This window comes from Sprattus sprattus (genome assembly GCF_963457725.1).
Source record: "Sprattus sprattus genome assembly, chromosome: 10".
Classification (NCBI taxonomy): Eukaryota; Metazoa; Chordata; class Actinopteri; order Clupeiformes; family Clupeidae; genus Sprattus; species Sprattus sprattus.
Window position 1 is genome coordinate 17,094,145 of NC_137908.1, and position 11,170 is coordinate 17,105,314.

The following is an 11,170-nucleotide window of genomic DNA, read 5'->3' on the forward strand; positions in this document are numbered from 1 at the left end:
ATGGTCACTTTACTGAAAATGTTTACTGGCCTCGTCTAGCATAAAATTAAGAAGCATGAAGCACAAGCATGAGGTTGTGGGTCTGGAAGTCTTGCACTGCCTGTAGCTTCTTGGCAGACAGAATAACTTAGTAATTACAACTTCAGCAAATAGTTGGTCATCTGTGCCTCTGCTGGTGGTTGACGATGTTCTATGAGTGCTAATCTCATATCCATGTATGTTGCCCAGTCGTGTTATAAAGATGAATGTCAGGTTGTACTGGAAGAGGAGAGAAAACAGACGCTGCCTCAGAAGTTAGCCAATTTAGGGTTGTTTTTGACGTGGCTTTTTGGAGGTTACCGTCCAGGGTTGGGGCTGCAAATTATGGAATTCAAGAGCGGGTTTTAAAGAGAAGCAAGCTAAAAGCTGGTAACTAATAGACCCAAATGGGTGCAACTCTGCCTTTAAGGGTTATTAGGCCTAATGGAGCACCTGTGTTTGTGTGTGTATAAACTTGTCATTTTCAGTTTTTGCTTGCCTGTTGAAACCCCTCAGTAGGGAACAGAGTGATTTAGGGTTCCATTAGCACGCTGTAAATTATTCAGCGTGTTACAAAATCATGTCACTTGTGATTTGTGGTCTCAGATAAGTTGTAGTCAATCAGTGCAAGAGAGTGAGTCACTTTCCACCTTTGTCTTGCTCTCCTCAAGTCTCTCTTCCTTCATCCCTCGCTCTCGGACCAGCCTTCGCTCCAGGGCCAGACTTCTCTTCTCTTTTCCCCTTTTTCCTACCCTCTGTTGTTTTCCTCTCCGCTTCTCTTTTTGCCTTGGCTGGAGAGGAACGCAAATCTGAGGAGAGGCTTTGTGTTGGTCAGTGATTGTGTGTTTACGCGGCAAGCTCTGAAGCTTGCGGGCTGCCTTCCCGCTCTTGAACACCACCCCCCCCCCCAAACACAAACACACACACACCACACACACACACACACATACATACACCACACACACACATACACACACACACACACACACACACACACACACACACACACACACTCTTACTACTCCCGCCCCTAAAACCAGCCCACTTTGGTGAAAAGTGATATTCCAAGAGCACACTGCAGCCCAATCAAAGCCAGATCTCTCATTGGCATGGGAACGGAAGGGTTTTTCCACTTTTCATACATGAGGGTTACATTCCGCACCTTCATACCTGTGTTACCTTCACACGCAGGCCACCAGGTACTCTCCCTATGGCATGGCTCAGCGCAAGAGTCCGTCCCATGGAGGGCAGGGAATCTAGGTTATTAGGTTGTTTAAGGGAGAGTGGGACGAGAGAATGGCAAAAGGACTGTGCACTCACTGGCTCAACTCTTTAGCCAGGGATTATAAGCCTTGATGGAGCCAAGTTGCAAATCCCTTGCAAATGATCTTATCCCTTGTTTTTGCTCTCTCTCCCTCTCTGTGTGTTTCTCTCTCTCTCTCTCTCTCTCTCTCTCTCTCTCTCTCTCTCTCTCTCTCTTGCTTAATCTTGCTCTTGCTTAATCTCGCTCGCTCTCTTGCTTTCTCTCTATCTGTCTCTGTTCCTCTGCAGTGATGGAGATGGCTGTGAGTACCTCCACGCAGGCTCCGGATGAGTTTGACAGGAATGTACCGCGGATCTGCGGGGTGTGTGGTGACAAGGCCACCGGATTCCACTTCAATGCCATGACCTGTGAAGGATGCAAGGGCTTCTTCAGGTGAAGACACAACCACACACACACACACGCACACGCACACGCACACGCACACGCACACGCACACGCACACGCACACACTACACACACTCACTCACACACACTACACACACTCACTCAAACACACACACACAAATACCCATTCTTGCTGACTCTCATTCATAATTCCTATAGGCTATAAGCCACACTAAATAGTAAACAATTTTGTTGTCTCATCAGGGACTGTCAGTCATAGACTTACCACATCACAGGATGCTCTCAAGACATAGTTATGCATGCATAGTTACACAGTCTCCCACACTTGCCTTGACCTGTTTGGACTGACAAGCTTTGTGAGGTGTACACACCCATCTACCTACCCCCACACAAACACACACACACACACACACACACACACACACACACACACACAGACGCACACTCACACACATGCACACACATACCTAACACACATTTTGTACCTCCATTGTGTTGTAAAGGCCCCTTTGCTGACAGATAGAGCTGTTTGCTCAGTGCAGGTCATTGGGGTTGAGGGTGTGTGTGCGTTAATGCTCAGCATGACCTTTCCTCTTAGTCACACACTCCGTCACTGCGCGTCCATCCGCCTGTGCCCCCCTACTGCGATCCTCACTGTCCTTAGATTGGCGCCCCCACCCAGCCACCAAGGTTGCAGAACACTTGACGCACTGTTGACTAAAGATGTTGAGTTGTGTAGGAAGGTCCTCTGTGTGTGGCAGTCAGTGATTTAGTGAATAGGTTCGTTTGGTCAAACTCTGTTCTCGCCCTTGACCCTGCCATGTTTTTGTTATTGTTTGTTTAGTATTTCTCCAGTTCCTTATTTGGTCTCAATATTGGTAAATGTTACTTCTCACCTAATATGGAGGTCTAAAATGTAAAGTTGAGCGTGGTTGGTGTTTGCGCAGACAAACACAAAATTAAAGCAATGAGGTTTGTATTTATGATATACATGAATATGGTATGGGCATTTTGTTTCTCATTCTCTCAAGTGCAACCCTCATGCCTACCTTCCTCTGTGCTCCTCTCTCCATCTCTCTGCCCCTGTCCTCCTGCAGGCGGAGCATGAAGCGTAAGGCCACTTTCACCTGTCCTTTCAATGGGAGCTGCAACATCACCAAGGATAACAGGCGCCACTGCCAAGCCTGTCGCCTCAAGCGCTGCGTGGAGATTGGCATGATGAAAGAGTGTATGTGTCCTTGACTTTGTTTTCTCTTCTTTGTTTATAATGTCTTTCTCTCTCTTTCTACGTCCCCTACTTTTCTCTGTCTCCGTCTTGCTCACTATGTTTACTCGCCGCCTCAGTCCATCTACTCTCGTTTTTCACGTCCTTCAGAATGCAGAGGCACAGCTCTTAAGAACCCCTTGACCAGCAAAAGTATTTTTTTTGTATGGATGATTATCTAATTATTCTGGTGCTAGTTGACAACTCCTCGCTCTAAGGCTTTTTCTCAAAGCTGCATGCTTTTCTTAAAGCACTTTGCAGTGTGATTTTGCCTAAAGGAAAGAGAAGGCTATATTATGCAGTAAACTCACTTCTTCTGGCCTGGAGACACCAGTGGTTCCTGTGAAACCAACTTTGGCAAGACATAAGTCACCTCTGTTTGCTTTCACCTCTGGCAAACACAAGGTGCTTTTTCTTTCTCTTTTTTTTGTTTTAAATCCGGATATTGTTGCCTTTGTGTGTGCAAACGTATTTGGTGTGTATTTTAACAGTGTACATTCCTGACATTGTCTTGAGAGAGAGACAGCATACATATGTGTGTGTGCGTGGGTGTGTGTACACTGAAGGAATCTTTTGTGTTTTTTTTTTTTTGTGTGTCTGCGTGAGAGTGAAGTTCTCGATTCACTCTTGCATCCAGTGCAAGAAAATGGGGAGAATAACTAAGTGAAAAGAACTGATTCCCCCAGCCGTCACCACGACAACGGCAGGAACCGTGTGGCTGTGTGCTGTCCGTGGTTAGGTCTCCAGCATGTTAGTTAGCTACCTGTAAGCCCTCCTCTGCCATCGTCTTTCCATTCACATCTCGGCGGGAGCGCTAACCTGTGAATTGGTGTTAGTGTCTGACCTCCCCCCTGCACACAAACACACACACACACACACACACACAAACCTTGTTGCAGACACGCTGTAAAACAACACACACTCGCTTTTGTTTTTCCAAAGTTGTGTATTGTTTTTATCAGGTGTAAAAGATTTTAATGGTATACTCTGCACTGTGTTACAAAATGCTGGGAAAGCTCTTTGAAATAAATGTCAGGCAGGGAAATGTTCCCGTTTAACATTCTTCCCATCATACAATGTTTCATTTCCCCCTCTATTTGTGTATGTTTATCTTCCGCTCTAACCTCACTCGTGCTATGCCCTTTACCTATCCCACTGTCTCTCACTTACTGTATCTTTGCATCTGTCTGTGTCACTGTCAGTTGAACTCTCACTCCAGCGTCCTGTCGGTCTGCTCTGCTGTTATACTATTGTCCATGTCTCCCCCCCACCCCAGTGGATGTGTATGCTCTTAACATTTATTCTGCTAGTCCATCCAGTGGTTGTGCCCTAAACACTCTTCCCAGTCTAAAGCGCCTCTCTCTCTCTCTCTCTCTCTCTTTTGATGGCAGTCATCCTGACAGACGAGGAGGTGCAGCGCAAGAAGGACCTGATCCAGCGGCGTAAGGAGGAGGAGGCGCTCCGCGAGGCCCAGCGCCCACGCCTCACTGATGAGCAGCAGAACCTCATTTCCTCGCTGGTGGAGGCACACCACAAGACCTATGACGACTCCTACAACGACTTTGCCCGCTTCAGGGTGAGACTCTCTCACTTTTGTCATTTCTGTCGAATTCGGTTGTCTTTCATCGTCTCTCCCACACAGACGTACGTCACCTACTGTACATTTTCACGCCCACATGTCTACGACTTTATACAGGCTGCAGGAAATGGGTTCGCTTGCCAACAAATCTATCCTTAGCTCCTCTTAACTGAAGGTTATATAGTTTTATTGGAGGTGCGACATTTCTGAAGAACTGTTGTTCTTGGCAGCCAGTGCTTAGTACATGGCTAATAGAATCATTTGAAATGAAATTCTGAATTTCTTTGCTCTCTAGCCAGTAATAAGCCAAAAAGCCAGCTGTCTGGTCATTACAACAAAAACTAAAATGGGCCTTCTTTGCTCCATGATGGATGGAAAGATGCCCATCGCTGTTATACTAGTGCCAATACACTTGTGTATGGGAGGTCAAGTAATTACAGTAGCACCAGTGATCTGACCTCATATTATGTGTCTTCAGGTACAGTGTACTTACATGAATAATTGATTAAGAGCTTAAGTGCGCCATACTACCAAGTCCTGAAACCTATCCTAACCATAATCTAATGTTGTGCCAATGATGAAGTATCCTTGTATACATATAGTAATAATAAGCTTATTTGTAAAATGTACATTTCATGTAAAATGTGGTTAAGCTACATTTTTATCTGTAGTGTATGACAGTTTTTCATCAATCATACCATATTGGCAGACCAATATGTCTTTGTCTAGTGAATTCATACTGTAATTTTCGTTTGAATCCAGTTATTTTCTTAAGTTATTTTCTAAAATGATTTGTTTTTACATTTAATGCGACTTAACATCGCATTTGTGTTCCATGACCTTAGCAAGTGGGAAGGCTAATGAACTATGTGTCAGTCTCCTGACTAATCCAAACCACTGACTCATTTTTTCATGCATTTTTAGCACAACTAAAAATCTTTTTTTCCACCATTTATTTTTTGCAAGAGATGTCCCATCATGTGTGCCAAGAACACTTGTGTGCCCTACACCTGGCCATTAGTCAATATGCATGAAGCCTTTAGCACTTGCCAGTCAGGGCTTGCAAATGTGAGCAAAATGCTAAAGGTTATGGATTTGATTTCCAGCCAGTATGTGTACTGATTCATGAATGCATTCTCTGCACCTGCTAAATCATTCAGGACGTATGCATCCTATAGCAGAAGCCATTTCAGTTCCCCTTACATGGGCAAGAAGGCAAATGTTTGAAGACAGTGATATTTGACACATTATGCATCTGTATTTGCATCTGCACAACCAGGGGCCAGGTTTTTAAAAAGTGACCTAACACTACCATTGTATTACCATATGCATGGCCTTTTTTGAATGCTAAGATCAATAGCAGGGTAGGGCTACTGACACATCTGACGAACATATTGACTTGTGAAAGTCCCAGAGATGGCTGCCTGCTGTCATCTGCCTTCGGAAAATGGCCAGTGGTGGAGTTGCCCATTAATTGTTTAGAGCACTGCGAATCCACGGACCGTAATATTTCTGCTTATTTGGGCGGGTGTTGGTGTGCTCAGTCCATTGATGGACTAATACAAACTCATCAAGCCCCTGTTGTCCAGCTGGCTCATTGACTCAGAGCCAGTCTTGTTCTGACTCACAGCACTACAGGCTGAAACCTGTTCAGTAATTGTAATTAAAGTGATTGTGTGTGTGTGTGTGTGTGTGTGTGTGTGTGTGTGTGTGTGTGTGTGTGTGTGTGTGTGTGTGTGTGTGTGTGTGTGTGTGTGTGTGTGTGTGTGTGTGTGTGTGTGTGTGTGTGTGTGTGTGTGTGTGTGTGTGTGTGTGTGTGTGTGTTTGCACAGCCTCCAGTGAGAGAAGGGCCAGTGACACGTAGTGCCAGTCGAGCAGCTTCCCTCCACTCACTGTCAGATGCCTCTTCAGACTCTTTCAGCCACTCTCCAGGTAAGATACGCACACATACACATTTATGTATTTATATATCTCTTTCTCTATATATAGTATACAACCCAATGAGTTCCTGTGTTAAATTTGACAAAAAAAAAACACATTTGCAAAAAAGAGGAACTCATACAGTTGTATTGAAATGCATACACATGCAGAGAATCTCTGAAATACTAAGATAGTAAGAGATAAACAATAGTACATAATATCATGTTGGAATATAAAATAATATGTCAATAAAACATATTAGTATATGTCAACAACATTACGAGCGTTCTGATTGGCTAATGGGTAGTCATGCCAGCTGCATATTGCCCTCCCTGCCGGTGATACGGATCCGTATTGCCCTCTGATGACATTTTCAAAATGAGCGATATTGATAGACATCAACAGCCATGAGGAAATTCAGAAGCAGCAAAAATGTGTTACTGAAAGTGATGATGAAGACTAGAAACTATAGTTTGAATTACTTGAATCACTGTTGTTACTTTACTGTAAATTAAAGCCATTTTAGCTGAGTCGTGTTGTCCGTTTTCTATTGATCATTGTAACATGAAGTTAGCAAGTAATTGGTTGCTACGCAACACCTGAAACACATTGTGTCGTGAGAAGACTTGAGAGCTGAACAAAACAACATGTTTTCTATTAACAATTACCGTTTCTTGTCATTTTCAAAATGAAAGGAGGGAAAAATACCATTTAATAAACAACTTACTAACCTTGACCGTTTGGTCATGCCGGGAAATATCAAACTTCGGCTTTGGCGTATCAACCTCGCCATTGCTTGGCCGATACATTAAAGCCTCAGTTTGTTATTTCCCGGCATGACATCACTCTCTATTAGTAAGCAGTTAGTAAATGATGCTGGCGCATTGAATCTGCTTATATAAAGAGCATATATGTCTCATCTTGTGTGCGTGTGCATGAGTTTGCTCACATGGTGTACCACTCGGAAGCCTGAGGGATTCTCTGTACAAACAGGCCCTTAATCATGCTAATGGACTTGATGTGCTCTGTGAACAAGAGATACTCAGAAAAGCTGTGTGAGTGTGCCAGTGAGTGTGTGTGCGTGTGCGTGTGCGCAGACGGGCGCATCCGTGTGTGTTTGTACGTCTGTATGTTGTGTTTTATGTCTGTAATTGTCTATGCTTCTGTGTGTGTGTGTGTGTGTGTGTGTGTCTGTGTCTGTGTCTGTGTCTGTGTCTGTGTCTGTGTCTGTGTCTGTGTCTGTGTCTTTGTGAGCACAGCACCGCCCACTAGGGGTCCTATGGCAGCCTAGAACATACATAAATGTAGGCACTGTCTCTGTATGAAGACATACATCTGTGCATGCTTCCAGCCCACATGCAGTGCAGCACTGGCCTGTGATAATCCCATGACCCAATTAGCAAGGGGGCTGTATGCACTGGCGACCCCGCTGGGCCCTAATGCGCCGGCTTCGTCGTCTGGCCATGCCTTTCCCCTTAGCAAGTGGGGTGCAGCTTACCTTGTTTTTCGCCTCCCGGCAGCTCACGATTAGCACCATCCTCCAGTGGACTGGCCGTCCACGTCAGAGCTGCCACTGACATGGGCTTTACATGTGAATTAGCTCCAGTGCGTTTGTAATCGCTCGTCTCCCGGAGACAAGGTTGTCAGGACGGGTGGGTGGTTTGGTGTCCCTGTGCTAAAGGGCCTGAGGAGGTGGAAGGGATTTATAATGGTCTGTTGAAGACCCGCCTTTGTGAAACGTGTCACGTCCCATCATTGTTTTCCTCCTGACCTTTGTAGGCTTTTTATACAGCCTGTTCAAGGCGGGAATGTTGCACCTTCATCTTGCCTCGCTGTTCTGTATAAAACGTTCGAAGATGGAAGGAGGGGTCATTGTTGTTCTGCCTCTGAACTGGCAGCAGATGTAGTCACAGAGCCAAATCAGTGTCTGTGTACAAGGGAGAGCCAACATGGCGGGATAGGGGTGTGATGCAGCTGAACACCGGCATGCTGTATAAAAACACACTGTTTGGTTCAGGGTAAACAAGCAATGCTACATCACGCAGCATAACAAGGGTGTTTCTTCACAGAGATATAGCAAGATTTCTGTTTAAAAAGGACTTTAGTCAGGTCCAACCACCATCTACCCCTCTCGCCAAGGTAACGTTATTGTTTAATGTTTCCACAAGAGACTAAATGGAAAGTGTCTCTTGTACCGACGAACACATTTGTGGTCTGAAAAGAGAGGAGAAAAAAATAGCGATAGGAGCTGTGTGAATAACAAGTAGTGTATATACATAAACATAAAAATGTTACACGTTCAGAATCACTGTTGATTATAATCTTTTAGGTGGTTCTCAGTGTTTTATAGCATGCACTACCCTCTGGGACCTTGTTTACAGGTCATATAAAGAGACATCAAAACACAGTGTATCCTAAAAAAACAACGTGCTAAAAACAGCAACGGCAGCTGAACAGCCACAACACAGTAGGGGATGTTTGAGCCCAATTTAATCATGCTTACAACTGTTTTGTTTTCTTAATTTAATACAGTTAAATTAAAACCAACAATGTCATTATTAATAGAACACTTGGATATCTTAGACACTTTCCCTTCAACTGAGCTTAGGTTTCACTTCCATTCTGTTTGAACATCCAGCCCAATACCCTTTCCTTAGGAAACAATGATACATATTGTTCTATTTATGAAAACGGATGACAAGGAAATTGTTAGCATTAATCTAAGATTGCATTTTCACCCTTTGAAGTCTGTGCCATTATTGCCAGTGCCGAGAAAAATTAGATCAACTTTGTCTCGAATCTTGAATCCAATCTTCCCACCAGGTTATCACACCAACTCAATGGTAGCATTGCCACAAACCTTAAATAATTTTCCTTCCAATTAATACACTAACAAATATAATGACTGTTTGAAAAGTACCTAAAATAAGTGAAATGTTCGGCAGCTGTAGGAAGGGCTTCATTTGTGCTGGAGCATGTCGGACTGCTCCGGGACCTCCCATATTTGGATAGGAACTTATTTTACTGGATCCGGCACCTCCTTGGTTATCAAAGTCTGTAAATAAATGTAGTGATATATTCAGGGGTGCCGCCTGGTCGGGGCATCGTTTTTCTATAGCCCTGAATAATTATCTACTCCAGCGTTTTGTCACTACACTGAACGTCAGTGAAAGTAAACAGCAGTGTTGTAATTTTGTATCTTCAATGAACAGAGGCAACACCAATCAGAGATGGTTTACAGGAAAATACTTAGAAATGCTTAAGTGCGATTGGCTGACAGGCCTCTCTTCAATAGATAGGGTTACTATGCCAAATGCTAGCTCACAGAATCAGTCATGGTGAGGAAGAAACTGTATTTTCGCCGATTTTGTAACCTCTCAAGCTGAGCCAGGAAAACAAGGCGTTTAATATCTGTAGGAGTTCTAAATTAAGTGAACATGATGATACATTTGCATCTTGTAGTCCTACACCCGAGGCAATTATTATGACCATGTAATACACTGATACCTATCACAACTTTCATAAAACAAAACTTTAGGATAAGTTACAAAGCTGATATCATATGTTCAGTTTAGACAGTTGGCTCACTCTCAAGTGATGTCAGAAGAGAAAATGTTTAATCTAAATAATTTTGGTGTGTCACACATATTTTACTGTAGGTCAATGTATAGGTCTTTTAAAGGAAGGCGTTCCTTCAGCTGCCTATCAAAATAAAATATCAGTTTGGGTATTGAAATGCATTTACCGCGTATGAGAACCATTAAGACTCAACAAGAAAAGTCGTGTGGAAACAGTACTTCGAACTTGCATGCATTGTAAACCAAATCCAAGCCCTTCCTTCCTTCTCGAATTTTCGCAAAAATGTTTTGGGCAATGTGTAGCCCTAGCATACAAGAAAAAAGCATTGAAATGGTCTATTTAGAAGTATGTTTCTCAAAGATTTTGGAAGGAGAAGATTCTGGGCTCAGCACCTAATGGTTGACAGTCCAGCCAATGCCCCTGGTAATGTTCAATGTTATCACTTCTGTAATTCTTTTATATCCCATTGAAGTTACTCTAAATCGCTTGTTTGCCTATTTTGGATGCATTTCAAATCAGATTAGAAAAGAGCACGAGGGAGACGTCAGGCACTTAGGTCACCCAACGTGTGGAGTTTTGTGCATGTCATGTGATCTAATGTTATGATGATTTGAACCTCAACAAAAAGGAGGAAACTGGTAAAATGTCAAAAAGACAATTAAATGTGTTGAATTTCTTCAAACCATTAGGTCAGAAGGACCCTAAGCAGACCAAAGTCGTAGGCAGAACAACAGGGGTGCAGTTATAGTTGTGTTTCTAAGCCTGCATGCCTTTCGTGGTTTACTAGAACGTTCAGCCCTAATTCCATTTTACTCCATTGTAGCAATCTACAGACCAAAGAGGAAACTCAGGGAAGTGAAGGAAGAGAGAGAGAGAGGGAAGGATAGTTGTTTCTACTCTCCTCCTCTTGCTGATTTTGTGTGATTATTGTGAATGTTCTGATTCTTAAACATCAATAACGTTAAAACGTTCATTTTTAGTTTAGTTTAGTTTTAACAGCTAGCACTTTGTCGTTGTCCAATGTGCTCCAGGCATTTGCATTGATGGGTTCTGTGACAGTTTTTCTTTCCTCTGATGTTTTTATGTGTATATTGCACATAGTGGTGAGATTTTTGTAAAATACTAGTCTTTCTCTCCTTTT

The 11,170-nt window shown here is 43.3% G+C and overlaps 1 protein-coding gene across 3 annotated transcripts in view; it reads left to right on the plus strand.

Annotated features, from left to right (window-relative positions):
- The window catches only part of vdrb (vitamin D receptor b), a 29,099-nt gene that overhangs the window by 12,720 nt on the left and 5,209 nt on the right, over nt 1–11,170 (plus strand). For all 3 annotated transcript variants that reach the window (XM_080846324.1, XM_080846325.1, XM_080846326.1), the window contains exons 3-6: nt 1,570–1,714; nt 2,785–2,915; nt 4,343–4,527; nt 6,363–6,462. In XM_080846324.1, coding sequence (XP_080702450.1) covers nt 1,572–1,714; nt 2,785–2,915; nt 4,343–4,527; nt 6,363–6,462 — 559 coding nt within the window. In that variant the 5' untranslated portion in view covers nt 1,570–1,571. The remainder of the gene's footprint in view (nt 1–1,569; nt 1,715–2,784; nt 2,916–4,342; nt 4,528–6,362; nt 6,463–11,170) is intronic.